The following is a 19,247-nucleotide window of genomic DNA, read 5'->3' on the forward strand; positions in this document are numbered from 1 at the left end:
AAGCTGAAAAATCATACACTTAACCACGATAAAGCAGAAAAAGCACACGGGTGATAAATGTCCTCACTCAAAGTCAGCTCAGAAATGCCATAAAAAGCAGAAGTTGGTTTCAAAAAACAAAAGGAGAACGGATCGAGTAAATGCAAACTCAACAGGTCTCGAGAAGTCTGAGGCAAAAATAACCGGATTGGAAAGAATCTGAAAAAACCCAGACAGGACATCACCTGGACATCAGATGTAATGGTATTTTGGGCAAACCAGGGGTGTTTCAACTGTATAAAAAGGGAGCCCCGTTTCAGGGGACTTTCAGATCACTCTGGGACATCCCTCTGCACGGATCTCATGTGGTGAGCAGCAATAAACCCTTGCTTTTCCCACTCACGGCTCACTGTGTTTTTTGTCATCCTCAAACTGATGTAAGTACTTGATGATATAACTTAGCTGTGTTTAACTTTTTGGAAAATTAGACACAACATGACCAAGACTTCTCCATGACAGGGTAAATAATTCAGAAACCAAAAGTGCTAGAAAATACTAGTACTAGAAATGTGTTTCAAATTATGATTTCCAAACACTGATGGTGTATTTTGTACAGATCAGAACCTTATACTAGTAAAGCACTGTGCTCATGGAAAGAGGCAAAATCAGGTAAGATTGCTGCTCATGCACTCCACTGCTCAGCTGTAATGTCCTCTCATTTAACTATCTAATATTACATGGTAGCATGTGGCTTGTTAAGGGTTGTAAATTTTGCCAGTGAAACTAGGCACGATCAGATTAACTTTGTTGCACTTTTTCAACTGTGAGATTTTATTCTACAAACATGAACAACACTCTCTTGGCATTTCAATGTGCCCACATGCAAGTATAATGCATCTTGATTACTGCAATTGCAGTGCAGTGTAATTACAGTGGGGGAAATAAGTATTGAACAACATCAACGCGTCAACATTTTTTTTTTCAGAAAATATATTTCCAATGAGAATTCACATGAAATTTTCACCAGACTTTGGTACTAACTCAAGAAATCCACACATATAAAGAAATACAAACATTAAAGTCCATTAATGAAGTTGTGTGTAATAAAGTAATTGATACAGTAAAAAAAAAAAAGTATTGAACACACTAACTGAAATTTATTTAATACTAAGCGGAGAAGCCTTTGTTTGTAATGACAGCTACAACACGCTTCCTGTATGAAGAAATTACTCGACGGCAGTATTCAGGTGTGATTTTGGACCATTCTTCTAAATATATTGTTTAAATCTTGTTTGATTGGATTCAAGTCAGGTGATTGACTTGGCCATTCTAACACCTTGATTTTTTTCCTCTGAAAGCAATTGAGAGTTTCCTTTGCTGTATGCTTTGGATCGTTCTGCTGCTGGAACGTCCACCCACGTCTCATCTTCATCATCCTGGTGGATGGCAGAAGATTTTCCTCAAGAATCTCCCAGAAAAGCGCTCCATTCATCATTCCTTCAATTATATGAAGTCTGCCAGTACCATGCGATGAAAAACAGCCCCACACCATGATGCTCCCTTCTCCGAACTTCACTGTTGGTATAGTATTTATAGGGTGACGTGCAGTGCCATTTCTTCTCCAAACATGGTGTGAAGAATGATCGCCAAAAATTTACACTTTGCTCTCGTCTGAAGAGTCTACACTCTCCCAGTATTTCACAGACTTGTCCAAATGAGTTGTAGCAAACTGTAAACGAGCTTCGGCATGCCTTTTGAATGAATGAATGAATGCCTTTTATTGTCACTATACATATGTACAATGAAATTAAGAGCCACTCCTTTTTGTTCGATGCAAACATGTACATTCAATACACAAGAAGAATAAACGGATAATACACAGATAAATAAACAAGATAAATAAACAAAATAAATAAACAAGATATACAAGATATGCAAGATAGATATGCAAGATAGATATTGGGGTAGATGGGGGAGGTACTATGAAATGCACAGTTTTGAGACACTATATACATATGCTGTGGACTCAGTACATGTGTTTGTTTATCATGGTAATAGCTTTCGGGAAGAAACTATTCCTAAATCTACTAGTGCTTGTTTTGATGCACCTGTAACGGTTGTTTTCTTTAGTAATGGAGTTTTGCAGGGTGAGCGTGCATAGAGGCCATGGCGGTGGAGTGCATTACTGATTGTTTTCTCTGTGACGATGGTACCTACTGCCTCCAAGTGTTTCTGGAGCTCTTTCTGAGTGGTCCTTGGCTCTTGGGCTACTCTTCTGACTATTCTTCTGACTCCCTGGACAGAAAACTTGCGTTCAATACTTATCGCCCCCATTATATAATGCTAACTCTCATCCCTTTTAATGGTTAAAAAAGGAAGTTAGAGCTATTCACCAGTACCACACAAACTTCTACACTAAAGTAGTGCACAAAGAGTATAAGTAAACAGGAAAGAAGTTCTGTGGTTGGGGTCAAAGAGGAGCTGATGGTTAAGTCTGAATGGTATTTTGGAAACTTGAATTGAATTGAAAACTTGAATTGGCCATAGGAAAATATCAGAGTAAAGAAATTTAGAAAACCTTTTCCAGTCGGTGGTAGACTTTCACATGGGAGGTATAATTAACAGTAATAATTTGATTATTATAATGGGTTGGCAGGGGCTTTAAAAAATAAAGCCACCAACAAATGTCCAGGAAAGAGTGCCACTTGTCAAGAGTGTATGTGGAAGAGAGTAGGACCGGTCAGAATTCCTTCAGGAGCATGCGGTAAAGGATAAAAAGAATTGTTTAAAAAAAAAAAACACACAGCCCAACACACAACCCTTCTTCAAGACATTCAGAAATGAGATACAACCGAATTAAGCTAAGCAAATGGTGCAGTGGTTTATTCACAAAACGCCTGCAGTCTCATTTAATGAACACACAAATAACAGTGTCTGTGCACAAATATGCTGTGAGCCTAATCAGTAACATTCTGGGAAGGCTGGGGAAAATATTTCATTCAAACAAAATATTACATACTCCGCCGATTACACTGGCTTCTCGCTTACAAAGCACTACATGGCCTTGCTCCTCCTTATCTTTATGAGCTCTACTGCCCAACATCTCTGACTCTCAGGTCCTTTACTGGTCCAATACTGGGTTTCTGGTGGTGCTCAAGACCAGACTGAGGGGCAGATTATTTAGCACCATAGCTCCCAAATGTTAGGAATGCCATCTCCCAGATCCTTTTTGTCTGTACTTTCTTCTCTCATTTTAAGACTCAATTTACAACCCCAATTCCAAAAAAGTTGGGACGCTCTGTAAAATGTAAATAAAAACAGAATGCAATGATTTGCAAATCCCATAAACCCATGCTATTCATAATAGAACATAGAAAACATATCAAATGTTTAAACTGAGGAAATGTACCATTTTAAAAAAAATAAGGCAATTTTTTTAATTTCATGGCTGTAACATATATCAAAAAAGTTGGGACGAGGCAACAAAAGGCTGGAAAAATGTGTTACTAAAAAGAAACAGCTGAAGGTTAGTAGGCAACAGGTCAGTAACATGATTGGGTTTAAAAAAAAAAAAAAAAAAGAGTATCTTACAGAGGTGGAGTCATTCATAAGTAAAGATAGGCAGAGGTTCACCAATCTGCGAAAAACTGTCTAAAAATTGTGGAACAATTTCAGAATAATGTTCCTCAATGTAAAATTGCAAAGACTATTAATATCTCATAATCTACAGTACATAATATCATCAAAAGTCTCAGAGAATCTGGAGAAATCTCTGTGCACAAGGGACAAGGGTGTAAATCAGTATTGCATGCCCGTGATCTTCAGGCCCTCAGACGGCACTGCATTAAAAACAGGCATGATTCTGTAATGGAAATCACTGCATGGGCTCAGAAACACCTCCAGAACTCAGTGTCTGTGAACACAGCTCGCCATACCATCCACAAATGCTGGTTAAAGGTCTATCATGCAAAGAGGAAGCCATATGTGAACATGATTCAGAAACGCTACTGTCTTCTCTGGGCCAAATCTCATTTAAAATGGACTGTGGCAAAGTGGAAAACTGTTCTGTGGTCAGAGGAATTGAAATTTTAAATCTTTTTAGGAACCATGGACGCCGCGTCCTCTAAACTAAAGAGGACTAAAGAGGAGAGGGACCATCCGGCTTTTTATGAGCACTCAGAACAAAAGCCTACATCTCTGATGATATGGGTTGCATTAGTGCCTATGCAATGGCCAGCTTGCACATCTGGAAAGGCATAATCAATGCTGAAAGGTATATACAGGATTTAGAGGAACATATGCTTCTATCCAGATTCCATCCCATCTTTACATCTGAGAGACTCTGCCTCTCCAAGATACGCTTTTTATAACCAATCTTGTTACTGACCTGTTGTCAATTAACCTAATTAGTTGCAAAATGTTCCTCCAGCTGTTTCTTTTTAGTAACACTTACTTTTCCAGCCTTTTGCTGCCCCGTCCCAACTTTTTTGAGACGTGTTGTGGCCATCAAATTCCAAATTACCTTATTTTTTTCTTAAAATGGTACATTTCCTCAGTTTGAACATTTGATATGTTTTCGATGTTCTACTGTGAATAACATCTGGGTTTATGAGATTTGCAAATCTGTTTTTATTTACATTTTACACAGCGTCACAACTTTTTTGAAATTGGGGTTGTAAAAAAAAAAAAAAAAACCTTTTCTCCCAAGATGTTTACCTTCATTCTTCCTACTACTTTTTCCTGCTTTGTGTACATGTTTGTATAGCGACCTTGAGTGTTAGAAAGGCACTATATTCATGAAATGCATTATCATATATTTTTTTTAAGTATTGTTTTTTTTTTCATTGTGAATTAACTATTAAATAGCATAAATAATTCTAAAATACAGAAAGGACATTACAGTCAGAAAAATGAAAGGAACACTAATTTAACAGGCCTGAGCTAAAGAAAAACACCAATTACAAAATGATTAAAAAATTGATGACAAGCAATAAATGCAGGAAGATGAAAAGGAGTCATGTTTGAGGAGGGAGGGAAGAAAAACAGTTCACCTGCACCTCGCTGATAAAAGGTTAAAGGACGGTCTTCCTTCTGTCTGGACATACAGAGGCAGGTCATTACCTGGGAAAGGGCAAGTTTATTAACAGTAAAAGGTTACTCAGCTCAGCACGAGCTGACAAATCCTTCTAATCATCCGTCCATCCATCCTTCCAGCAACTCGGAGGTGATGAGAAGGCCAGGCTCTGCTCAATTGAAAGTGATGAACTCAGAAATGCCATAAGAAAGGGACGAAATGCCAGGTGCTAGTAGATGAAGCTGACAAGGAGAGAACCGAGGAGTAAGACTGTGGATGTGAAAACACAAGTGTGCTTACTGCTGCTATAACTGGAAACATTGCACACAGACAAAAGAACAAAATGTTACTGCCTATCATACTGTCAAATGGACTCCGCGTGCAGCTCTGGGACTCTGTACACTCTACTGGAAAGATTTGCAGTGCTACTGTGTGTGTGTGTGTGTGTGTGTGTGTGTGTGTTCTATAAATAGGCATAATTCCACGCAGCAGGCAAACGCAAGCTTTACCAAAATACTTTTGGTAAAATAAATGGTCAAAATGTTAAGCATGATTATAATCCAGCACTTATACTGTACTTTAAATTACTGATGCGATATGCTGAAACACACATATACACAGTACTGTGCAAAAGTCTTAGGCATGCTGTTTTTTTTGTACAAACTTTATTATAGATTTTTTATTTTACGCACTTCTACATTATTGAGTCAGTACAAATTAGATTTCCAAACATTAGTTTTCCAGCACACAATTAAATGCTACAGAAAACTGTTTGTATGTCAGTAAAGAAAGCAGCATAGTACATAAGAGAACACTTTTCAGACAAAAAACAAACAAACACAATGAAGACTGCTGGGTTTTGCTGAAAAAAATAACAAGCGAGCGCAACAGTCAAAATCTCCAGAAGAACCGTGGCTGCGTCTGCAAGATGCTCAATAAAACTCACGGCTCATTTCCTTATAAAACTGTAGAAAAAGTGTACCTGAGACTACGCATTCTTTTTAAAGCAAAAGGTCGTCAAACTAAATTGTGACTTTGTTTCATTTATTACAATTTATTACTGTACTTTCTAGTATTTTTTCCATGTAGAAACATTTCATTTCTGCATTTTTGAAGGCATCTTTGCTGTACAGCATTTCTTTGCATGTGCCTTTGATTTTTGCACAGTACTGTACATCATACCGCATTTATTTCATTGCTCAGCTGATTATTTGAGCACAAAGACAAATTAATCCGATTAGCCTTTCTGGTGAGATCTGCTTTAATTAGCAGCTTGCTAAACCACCGGTGAAATGAAGGTTATATACGATTACAGCCGCTGTCTAACAAAAAAGGAGGTTATTAAATGATCCCTTTTATACATGAACCTGACTCTAACCCACATGTGCAGTGTGATACTCTTAATATATTATTAGTACTGTATAATACGTTGTTATAACACATAATGCATTCCCTGCACTGACTTCTCTGGAAGTGCCGTGTATTTGTTCAGCACTCATGTGACTAGCAGACAAGCACTGTATTGTGTCTGAGGTGAGGTTCTTGATGCTACTTTTGATGATATAATCTTTAAACTGTCAGCACTACCAATAAACCAACATTGAACATTCTCACTAGGAATCTGACCCTTACGTTTTGTGTATATAATGCATCTTGTTTCACTGGATTACTTAAATAAATAATTTTTTAAAAAAGCCTATCAAAACCTAGCAGTGACATTATCAGAAGACGACAGAAGGAGCAGGAATTCGCAAGGATGTAAATCCTATTACCAGAATTAACAGTGCAGGTGTACTTCCTAAATTGATTTTAGTTTTAATTCCCCTCTTTGCTTTTAAAGCAAATGCTGTACATTTCAGCACACCTCAGGGTTTTTACTAAATAGAAATGTTTTCATACCCTCAATATTGAGAACTTGTATACTTTTAAAAGAAAATGTGACCATTTTACTGGTTATACTCTTAGTAAAATACTTTTTTATCCATTTTGTGTATGCGTTCTTTTTCCCCCCCAGATCTGGCAATTTAATGGATATGTAGACATGAATTACTTGGCAGGGGCACAAGTCTTTGCAAGATAAAACACTTGTAGGGAACATAGATATTTTTTCCCCCACTAGAAAGTGTGGCACGGCACAGCGCAGTAACAAATTCAAATCCAGGATTACCTGTACCCTGCTCAACACCCATGTTTTCCATCACAATTCATCACATAAAAAACAATTTTTACAAATTACTTAGGATTAAAAATCACATATAATATTTTTTTATATTAAGTTAATATGTGCATGGCATTTTCAAGTGTTCCCCTCACAGGATCCACTACTGAGCATGAGACAAAGCCAAGTGTGCCAATGCTTTATTCGTAGTGCATGTGTTTGTGTGTGTGTGTGTGTGTGGGGGGGGGGGGGGGGGGGGGGGGTGTGACACTCGGGTGCAAGATTTGACGACATTAGAACAACACAGTGCATTTACTGTGGCTGAATCTCAAATCATGTTTTCTTGGGCATCTAGTGCACTAGACTCTATTACTTTGTATGTGTTGAGCAAATACAGTGAAAAGGGATGGTGGGTAAGAAAAGTAAAAGAGATCAATAACAATCTAGGTAAATATCAGTGCCAAGAAACCGTTCCAGCAGGTAGGTAATTAAAATGAACCAAAATTACTAAACAGAATGACAAATTACAATCTCGCTTCCTAAAACTGAGAATAAAAGTTTGTCAGACGATCATGACAGTATTACCAGATTGCTGTACCATACTGTGCTGTAGTCCGTCCGTACAGAAGTTTTTGTGAACGTTGTGGACAAAAATGCTTGATTTTGTTGCCGCTATTTTTTTTCTCCAAAATGTGCAATGCAATTTGAGCAGTGTTTTGTGCTGTATTGCTGAAAACTACTTGAACTGGCGAAACTGCAATTGCACAAAATTGTTCTGCATGCTCTTTCACAGTGATCATGTTCGATGCACGTGAATCGAAGATGAATTTGGCTGAATGCTTGTTGTGATGACGTCACATGATGCGTCTTGGCCCAATTCAGTGGTAAATTTGATGAATGGCAAGCTACTCTGAATATTGCAGAGTTTGCTTGATTGTGTGTTCATGTTTGCGATCTCAAAACCCCAAAATCCTGGAAGCACTGTATAGAAGCATGATTGTAGTTTGATCATTTCTAGCTTTTTATTTTTCTAAAACTGACAGTGATTGAGTTACAGTTGTATGTAACTAATCAACATTCTGCACTATTTTCCAGCTTTGCCAACACGTCCTGGAGCAGGAAAGGTATCCAAACTCAGCACAGGTACATTGCTCACTCAGCAGTGGAAAGAACAGCAAACTGTGGCATCACAGACTTGTTAGTGTCTAGCTGTGTTCGACTACTGATCAGAAGGTCATGAGTTCAAATCCCAGCACTACCAAGCTGCGACTGCTGAGCCCTTGAGCAAAGCCCTTAACTTTCAACAGCTCAGAGAGATAAATGTAAGTTGCTCTGGATAAGGGCATCTGCCAAATGCCATAAATGTAAAATGTAAATTTATGTAAATGCATGTAAACTAACAGATTTTTACATAATTCTATATAAGTGCTATATAATTGTTAATGAGCAAAAAGCAAGACATTCTGTTACAGAATGTTACAGAATCAACCAGCCCAAAAGAACCCATATCACACCCCTCTTCATCTCCCTGCACTGGCTTCCTGTAGCCACCCGTATCAATTTCAAGGCCTTGATGCTCACATACAAGACCTTGTCTGGAACAGAACCCACCTACCTCAACACTCTCCTGAAGGCTTACGTTCCCTCACGCAATCTGCGATCGATTAATAACCGACGCTTAACAGTGCCTACTCAGCTTGGCTCATGTTCCCTTTCTAGAATCTTCACACTAACTGTTCCTCAGTGGTGGAATGATCTTCCAACCTCAATCTGGACCACAGAATCTGGATATCTTCAAAAAACAGTTAAAGACCCACCTCTTCCGTTCTTCCGTGAACACTTCACTAACCCCTAAAACACCAACCCCACATTAATCTTAAAAAAAAAAAAACCCTACTCTGGCTCATACACCTCTACTCTGCGCACTTTGCTTCTCTAGAACTCTTGTATAGTAGCACTAAAGGAAACATTTTCAAATGACAAATCTGTTACTGTGCAGGTCGTACTCACTTTTGAGACTTTAGTGCAACAAACTATATGGCATGGCGGCTAATATGAATGCAGAACGCCTTGTGACTCTTGGCTTATGGTGGTGGCCTGGAAAACCCTTCACACCCTTCAGATATAGTTCTGACAACTACAGTCTTTCCTGAACTAAAATAGGTTTCTCTTTTGCACACTTCTCAACCTCAAGTAAAGGTAGAACGTTTTGAATATTCGATTACCCCAAAAGTGAAAATGAAGAAAACTGCATTTAAAGATTACACTGTGGCGCAGGAGCATCGATCTGACAGCCGGTATCCAATTACAAACTAAACTGATTAGGCTAATGTCCAGTTCTCTACGGTACGTAGAAATCCAACAAACATGATTAAAGCCTGACAGTCACTTTGTGGGGAAAGCACACTTAGCTAGCAAGGTTTTAGACAGCTTTATGCAGACTATTTTTACCACGACATTTTTTAAACTGGCTCCATAACCAACGTGATAGGCAAGATTAAAAACTAAATAAATCATCCCTGTGTAAATTTTGTCAAATATATTCATAGTTTATAAGCATGTTATAGGCAGGGGGGAAAAAAACTAACTATTTTTCACCTTTAATGGATTTGTTTTCTTGAATTTAGCCAGAGTGACATTCGACAAATTTTCCCAGATCTCCTTAATTTACCCGACACTTTTCATGTATTCTTTTACATGATAAGTAAAACCGAATTGTTTTTACTGTCAGCCAATTAAAATATTATTAGTGCTTTAATGAAACAGTTAATCACAATTATCAGATTCAGATTAGCCGTAATTGCTATTTATTGCTAGATTCCATTAAGCAACTTTTGAGGGGTGTCATATTTTAATTGCAGTGGATGGATATAATTTATGCTTAGTGCTCTTTTGAGAGAAGTGTCTACAGCTTTTGATAGGTCTCAATCAAGATGAATATGGGCTAACAGTTTAATTAAACATAGCAATATGAATTTTGAAGTATTAGTCATTACACAATTAGTGACTTGGGTCTTCAATCTTTCATCGCATCAACATTGATTGCAACTGTTATGTCTGTTACATACAAAAACAACATATTAAGCCTAAATAAACCCTCAAAACATTGGGGTTGTCAGCAGACTTTTCAGGCTGATGCTGCTGTTATAGGTTATGTCTACATTAATCTGGATAAATTTGAAAATGCAACTTTTTCTCTATGGTTTGACCTTCCGTCCACACCGACACAGTGTTTTTCGAAAAGTGGATACATTTGAAAACGCCGTTTTCGCGTTGTAGTGCGGAATAAGAAAACAGAGATATTCAAGAATTCATGACGTATTGATGCATCAGTCATGTGACCCATTTAACTCAAAACAAACAAGAAGGTGGACAATGTTACATGCTAAATGGTCTGCACTTATAAAGTGCCTTTTAACCTTAGCGGTTCTACAAAGCACTTTACACTGTGTCTCATTCACACTCACACACTCACTCACACACTCTCTCGCTCTCCTACACACACACACACACACACACACACACACACACACACACACACACACAATGCAAGGTGCTAGCCTGCCATCAGGAGCAGCTTGGGGTTCAGTGTCTTACAGTGTCTTCCACACTTCAGTACGTGAAGGCATGTGGGCCGGGGATCGAACCGCGAACCCTGCGATTAGTGGACGTTCTACCATCTGAGCCACAGCTGCCCCAATCTTGCATCCAATCCAGTTTGACAGCACTGTTAAATATTAACATTAAAGATTAACTTTGTACAACCTTCAGATTCCTTTTTAAATAAGCACTTGATGAAAATGATCCAGACCAAAGCTTTACATTTTTACGCATGAACAGTATAGGGATGTAAGCATTTTCAGACATTTCAGTGAAGATGAGCAATTTTTGTAAACTCTGAAAACACCAGTGTAGACGGAGAGCATTTTAAAATAAGAATGCAGTTTTCAGATCTATCCGGATTAATGTGCATGTAGCCATAGACAAAAATGTCACGGGTGGCCAATTAAAATAGCATCGTAACAAGAGACAGGCAAAGACAGCCAGTTGTAGGAGTGTCTAAATTTATTTCATCAAAATCTCTGCTGTGTAAGCATAAGTATTACTATGAAGCTTGTCTAAAAGCCACCAATAGGAAGACAGCATACAATTACGCAAAAGTCACAGGACAGCTAAAAGTACAGCAAAATGTAACCAAAACAAAATAACGGACAGAAAAAATGTCCTTGTTATCCCAAGCTCATTTCGAAGAATGCTTCTGTTTATGCAACTGATGAAGATGGTAAATGGTCTGCACTTATATAGCGCTTTTTTAACCTTAGCGGTTCCAAAGTGCTTTACACTGGTTCTCATTCACCCATTCACACACACACATACACCAATGGCTGCAGAGCTGCCATGCAAGGCACTAGCTAGCCATCGGGAGCAACTTGGGGTTCAGTGTCTTGCTCAAGGACACCTCAGCATGTGGAGTCACGTGGGCCAGGAATCGAACCACCAACCCTACGATTAGTGGACAACCTACTCTACCACCTGAGCCACAGCCACCCATGATAGAAATGATCATGATAATGATCATGCTGACTGATGACGTAAACAAAGTGTATGTGTATTTAATTGTTAGTCTATCCTTACAGGATTTTCGTCATATAATCTAACATGGAGAACACATTATCACACAGCCTGTTATATCAATTTGCCAAGGTTTTCTTGGGATCATCTCCTATAGTGTGACAAGTAATAATTTGAAAAGACTGAATAGGCTTTAGAGTGCGAATGAAATGTGGTTTGGGAAGGAGAAGATGGTTTTTGTCCTGTATATCCATGGAGAGAGGATCCTTTCTTATGAACAGAGCACACAACAAAACACCAGCACACATTCCCCTGGAGAGATCCCAGAAAGGACCTGGCACACAAAACAAGCCACCCGCTAACACACTGTATCAAACACCTATTTGCTGTGATTCACTTAAACGTGGGCTTGAGAGGGCTTCATTCAGTAATGTGCTCTCAACATTTCACTTTCTCAATGGATCTGCCAATGTTCTGATTTCACCTCAACCTTCTCACCATTCTTCGCTTGCTGAATGTGTGTGACTACTTAATAGCAAAACACATATGACTCATAATCTCACCTGTCTAAAAGTGACAAGAAGCCATGCTGTGCTCTGGGACATGTGTGCTGGGCTCTGGAGTGTGTGCTGGGCAGGGATGCAGAGTGGAAAAGTTGGAAAGAGATTTCCAAGAGCATTCTAGAGGCTCTGTATTGTAATTGTGCAGTCATTGAATTGGATAATGAAGTGCCAAAGTTAGAAGGGAAATACACTCTCGCCTCCCCTAATTTCAAACTAGAGACATGAATGTTTTCCATCTCAGTGTCTAGGTGAACAGAACACGACAGCAGTTTATTCAAGCTGAAAAAAAGGTAAGAAAGGAGCACAGAATAATGCAGCCAGCAACTATTTTTACCCTAAAGTAGCAAGTCAAATCATTTGCTTTCAGCAGTTTTCCCAGAAAGGTTCAGAATTGTTCTGCCAATGCCTGTTTTACAAAACATCTAATAGGTATTATTCAAATTGGAACTTAATATACAAAGAGATCATAATTCTCTCTCAATACAGGCTGACCAAGGTAAGGAGTCTCACTGTAGGAATAGTGCTACTTATATATACACACCACTTAGTAACCCTGAATCCCTTAGACCTTAATCCTAAATTGCAGTTTTCAGAGATGTTCATCCTGCATAGGCGCTTAAAGCAGGACCTTAAGGTACTCCAGCACAAGAGGTAGATCCCATGTCAGGCTCAGTCGGAATCATGGCGATAGAAGAGCTTTGCTTATTTCAGAAAAGCCATAAGAAGTCTACGAGGCCCCAGAGAAATGCCATCCACAGTCCTTCAGCATAGAGGGGGATTTGCTGCCCTCTTGCAGTCCCTAAAGAAAAGTTAATATCTATTGAATAGGGCAATGCATCAGAATAATGAATCCACCGGGAATCAGGCAATGCATCCACCTAAGGGTATACAAGGTTGTAGACCTTAGTGTTTCAGTCCGAGAGGCGAGACGAATAGTCACAGATGACTTGGCTGACGAAGGCAAATCTCTGAGCAAATTTACTCAGTCAAGAAGCTGCCAGCAACCACTCACAAAAGCAGTGGTGGAAACCAAGGTCTTAACAGCCATTTTGGGGCCACAAGCAGGACTCACTGTGGTCTAGTTGCTGAATTCTGTACAATATGGGCAGAATCAACAGGAGAGGAAGAGTGTATGATAAATGGTGAGGTCAGTCATAGCCCAGCTCATCCTGTTAGGCCTTAATCCGAAATAAATACTTGGTTTATAGGCAAATATTGGCCATTATTCAAGAAAAAAAAATTTGGAACTAAACTTTGCACTGTGCTCCATAGGATCTCAAGAAGGCTAGGTCACACAAGTCAGACCTCTAGCCTTTGCTGGAGGAAATAAAAACTGTGCAACAACTGAAGATGCTGAAGACAGCATCAATGTATCTAAGAAATGGTGTCTGCACATATTCATTAATTTGCTGAATAAATGTATTCTCAACAATCCAGTGGAGAGATTTGCATAGTAATCTGCCATTACAGTGCCATTTACAGGTTCCATTACAGTATCAGAAAGTTGTGTCTTTGCTTCTTTGATATATAGAGGTCTACTCGCCATACAAAATCTGCCCAATCTTTATCTGCTCACTTGATCACAGTGCCATTCGTTTTTCTGAGAATTGTCAAGGTTGTATATTCCTTCCATAAGTAGAGTGATGTTTGTGTGTTTTTGAAATGTTTCTTTTACAGGTATTGATGGGAAAAAAAATCCAGTGCTTGAAAATCTCCTGCCAGAATAATTAAGTAGAATTAAATGCGGAGACATCAGCAAGGTTTCTATTGGAAGTCTAAACGGTGTACTTTGGACATAAAAATGAGTATGTAGCCTGTCAAAAATGGCAGTAAATTCAATGGAATTGGGCCTTGTGGGTATACACTTAAAGCTGGAAGGACGTTAGTTTCAGATCGTTAGGCATGATGATTGGAAAAAACAGGTGGAATATTGCTTCTGGCTAAGTCTTCTTAGTCAGCAGCAAGCTTCTATTTTTTATTTCATTTCCAATGACATGGGAGTCTGAATTATGTTTGTGGATTAAACTATGGTGCTTAATCAGCACTGTATACAAGCCAAATCATTTTATGATCTATTTAGGGTGCACAGTTTACACAATATTTATAAAAAATAAAAAACAAAAAAACACAACAGTAATTGGTACATGAATCCATAATGATAATGATTACTGATACTGTCATCTCTCCTATATTAGTGGAGAAAAATAATTGGTATTCCCAAGCAAAAAAAAAATATATTAATTTTTTTAAATCTGAATTTCAAATCCATTCTCTAGTGTTTTCATTATTTTGTCCAGCTCTTATATAAAAGACACCCACCTTCATCGAAATGCATTATTAACTTCACATTCATAGTCCATTTAAAAACAAACAAAAAAAGCAGATTTTTCACACACTGAAATAGGCAGACAATTCAGAACACCCTCCTTGCTGCATTTACTGTTCTGCTGTTCACAATATCAATAACTCTCCATTTGACTCACCTCTTTTGGCTTTCGCCTGTCTCACCCTCCATATCGTTTTGTGGATCTCAAAATTGTAGTTGGAAGGCAGAACACTAACTGCCTCTTGAAGCTCAGGGTCTTTGAGAATCTCATCAGGAATCTGATTCGCAACCCTCCTCAGGCCTTTCACTAAACCACAGTAATAAAAAAAGCAATACAGTTTCAGCATACATGCATTCAGACAAAGTTGTGAAAACAAAAATGTAATACGTATTTTTACTGCTTTGTCCCGTGGTTTAAAAATACTTTAGGTGCCTTGTAACACGAATGATTAGCTTTACATCTTTTTTGTCTGCATCCTAGAATATTCAGCTATCTATAACGGTGGTCCATGAAGCATAGCCAGGAGGTCAGAAACAAACGAGAGTATAATTATATTTATTATCAAGTTCTTATAGTTATTACCTATGGGTTTCCTGGCTGTAAAAAGTTTGCAAACCTCGCAGCTATAAAAATGAGTGCAAGTCAACATCTAATATATATATATATATATATATATATATATATATATATATATATATATATATATATATATACATATACATATACATATATTATAATGTGTGTGTGTGTGTGTATATATATTTAGTATAGTATACAAAGTGTCAATATTTTGTGTGGCCACCATTATTTTCCAGCACTTTTGAGGCCTTTTTGGTGTTATTTATAGGGGTGACACAAGTAAAAAAAAATAAAAATAAATAATAATAATAATAATAATAAAGTTATTAGTTAGTTTCTGCTGCATTATTGTGAAAGCGATATCTTGTAAGCTCATTTATAGCAAACCACAGAAATCCAGGATAAAGTATTATAATGAGTTACAGATGAATCCCTGAAATATTAGATACCAAACACTAGGATTGGGCGATATTTTATCGTGTGAGATATACTGGTAGAAATTCTCCCCACAATAAGAATTAGTCTTCCCATAATAATAACAACGATAAAGCCTAGTTGATGACGTATTTGTGTGCGACGGTCTGAGACCCGTTCGCAGCTCACGTGCAGAGAGAAGACAAGTACGGCGGAAGGCGGATGTGAAGCTGAGGAAGAGTTTATTGCTAAACGAAGAGCTACCTCTACAATCTGGAACTGGTTTGCTTACAGAAAATCAGATGTACAGCAAATGACCGTAAGACAAGAAAAATAATCTTGTTTTCCATTTGAATAAGATTATTTTTCTTACCCCATTGGCAGATCATTTTGCTTGTTTCATGCAAAAACTCAATTGAGATTATTTTCTTTCAGAAAACAAGATCTTACATCATTTTACTTATCTAGTAAAAATCATGATATAGTTTAAGTCCATGCTGCCCATCCTTACCAAACACTATTCATGCAGAGATTCGTCAAGTGTTGAATATATCCTTAAAAAAAAACCCATTTTGCCTAGCACTAAAATATGATCAGCAGATTACAGTCACAAGATAATGTTATAAGAAAAATCCACCCTGAACAAATTCAACGTTTAGCTTTATAATTAGCAGGTCATCTTCAGTGGTATCCAAGGTTTATTTTATAAAGAAATTCCAAGTTGATTTTCTTAGTTTAAATGTCTTTCAGGACTATTTTCTCGGTTTCCTATCCACTGATTTTCACACCAGCAAGATGTAAGCCTTGCATCATCTCTACCTACAGCAAGCGGGGCAGCAGCACTTTAATCTTTTAGTCTGACCAGATTTCACCTCCTCATCTATACACTTTGCTCAAACAAAGCTTTCATGTTAATACCACCATAAACACCATCATGCTCATCATTTCATAGTTTAACTAGTGGAGGCAAGCATCCAAGATAACATAATGCATCTGCATCACATAGCTGCTTTGCATTCTGGACCTTTGAGCCTAAAATTAACTCTCTCGACTATTTTTTTTTTTTACACTGGATATAACCTTACTGTGAAACCCGATCCCTTGTGTTTTATATATTACAGAAAACTCCTTCCTTTTACTGTGTCGTCAGAGTGACGGACACCCAGTAATTTCTCACGGGAATAATGAAGATACACCACCAACCAAAAATTTGCAACAAATCCCTAAGCACATCACAACTATTACAATAGAAACATACCGCATGTGTTTCAGGATGGAGGTTTCCTTTAATCTCAATATTAGGTAGAGATGCTATATATGAATGTGTATTAAAATATAATGCTTAAATACATCTGACACACTAAAATGGTTAAATTATTACAAATTGAGATCACTAAATGTTTCATTTACATGGGTGAAGCACTAGAAAGGTGGAAATTACAATGAGCGACAGAACACTGACAGTTATTCAGATATTTGACTGGAGTTTAGAGGAAACAGCTAAAAGTTTTAGGTGCTTATTATTATTATTATTATTATTATTATTATTATTATTATTAAGCTAAATGAATAATATATGTGATCTCCATTGCTAGCAGGCTACCAAGCAGTCTTAGGCAGCTCACACTCACATTAGTACAGCATGCTACCAACTGCTTCATAGACGCTGTAAATCTACAGCGAGAGCAGTGACGATAAAACATCACAGATTACTGCATCCTGACATTCAGAATAATCAGGATAAAAACACACGCATGTTTACCTGTCGGCTTTTTACTGACGAGTTCAACACCTCCACTGGGCGCCGCCATGTTAGCGCATAGCCCCTCCACGTGAGGTGAAGAAAGGCATCATCAGTGGAGCACCGAGCGATTCAACGCGCATCGATATCATCAGACACCAAACCCATTCACTGCCGCTGGCTTCGTAGTGCCCTTCTGAATATACTTAGCTAGAACATTGAAATATCTTATTAGTTCAATAAATAAACCGTAATGTATATACTACTCATTTAGGTGAATCAATCTTAAATTGTTTCATGAGTATCATGTTTGTATGGAAGCTCTAACTTGTTTTCTTCTGATCTCGAGTTAATTTTTTTCCTGATCTCGACATTTTAATTTAATTTTCCTGTGTACTGGACATCCATCATCCCCTAGTCAATGGGTTTTTGGTTAAATGCTTGAAATAAGGCCTGTGGTTAACAAAAGCTCAATATATGTTCATGTTTTATACTACGCCATAAAATACATCGGTAATACTCCACTCAGAAAGCTTTGACGTGTCTTGATAAAGACGGTTGCTAACAAGTGGCTAAATGCTACTACAGAGGTTGTCGGGGACATTAGCCGTCATCACGCCGAACAGGAAAACTCCTCTGTTACATCCTGGTTGTGTTTAAATTCGCACTTTTGCAACTCAAACTTTCCAACTTGTAGCTTTATCAGCTTATAGTATTTTCCAATTGTATCTTATTTATTTATTTATTTATTTATTTATTTATTTATTTAAAGATTAAAAGAGTTGTCGGAAGCTTAGTGGGTGTGACGTTGAAGTCATGCGACCTTCGTGTAGTTCGTTTATAGCCTAACATTAGCTTTTCACTTCTGGCGAGTGTATAGGCTTAAGAATTATGAATCTTATATTAATGAAGGGAATATGTAAGAATCATAATCCTATTTTCTGCAATAATCCAAAAGCCAATGGAAATCCCCTACTGGCTTTTTGTGGAGGGAACCAGTGTGATGCTAACTTCCGGGTTGGCCTGCAAAAATACACCACCCCTCAGGATTGACGACTTCCACATTAGTGTCCAACACATGAAAAGGGGATACACACACCTCTCTCTTAATGCTGAGAAAAAGTCCATCTCTACAGCAGGAAATTATTACATTCATAATGGCGAAGATGCCAAACTGCATGCAACACCAGTCCCATTCACAAAGCGCAAGATTTTCTCGCAATAAAATTACGTTGTGAGAAAACAGCTTTTGGTTATGTCAAGCTCACAAGAAAATTAAGTCGAAATCAAGAGAAAACTTTTTTGTGAATTAGACTTGGCTGTATTGCCTGATGGGCCCGACCAATTTCCAATGCGCTCCGCATTCCATGAGATAGGGGCTGTATATTCTTGTCATTGTCATGTTTTTTGGCAGTGGGATGAAACCGGAGAACCCAAAGGAAACTCCACACAGGTACTAACCCAAGCTCAGAACATATTAGGTTCAAGTTAACATTATTTACAGGCCTACTTGTTTTACAGTTATTGAAGGTTGGAATAAACCTATTCCATTTTAAGGGACCGGTCAAATAGGCTAACTAAAAAAAATTCAATAATAAGTATAATGACTGTTATAAAAGTGGGTTGTGATTTTCACCACTGTAAAAAAATAAAAATAGATAAAAAATAAAAAATAATAAAAATAAAATCCACACAGCACTGCAATAGCCTAGTGTCCAAATGATATAGACGATGGGTTACCTTGAATTCTTAACTAGATTCTACATTATGTGTTTAATTGATCTATTTTAATGAAATGCTAATTGTAATTGAATCATTGCAATTATTCAAGCATTCACAA

General features: G+C 37.8%; 1 protein-coding gene across 3 annotated transcripts in view; it reads right to left on the minus strand.

Moving 5' to 3' along the window:
• dph1 (diphthamide biosynthesis 1) overlaps positions 1-17,947 on the minus strand; it is a 107,555-nt gene extending 89,608 nt beyond the window's left edge. Inside the window, exons 1-3 of one of the 3 annotated variants that reach the window (XM_017491403.3) lie at positions 17,736-17,947; positions 17,429-17,617; positions 14,830-14,979 (exon numbers count right to left, since the gene is read on the minus strand). In XM_017491403.3, the coding sequence (XP_017346892.1) occupies positions 14,830-14,979; positions 17,429-17,477 (199 nt within the window). In that variant the 5' untranslated portion in view covers positions 17,478-17,617; positions 17,736-17,947. The remainder of the gene's footprint in view (positions 1-14,829; positions 14,980-17,428; positions 17,618-17,735) is intronic. The other 2 variants (XM_017491401.3, XM_053687260.1) reach the window with 2 other exon arrangements.
• Between the last annotated feature and the right edge of the window lie 1,300 nt (positions 17,948-19,247).

This window comes from Ictalurus punctatus, chromosome 17, assembly GCF_001660625.3.
Source record: "Ictalurus punctatus breed USDA103 chromosome 17, Coco_2.0, whole genome shotgun sequence".
NCBI classification, from domain to species: Eukaryota; Metazoa; Chordata; class Actinopteri; order Siluriformes; family Ictaluridae; genus Ictalurus; species Ictalurus punctatus.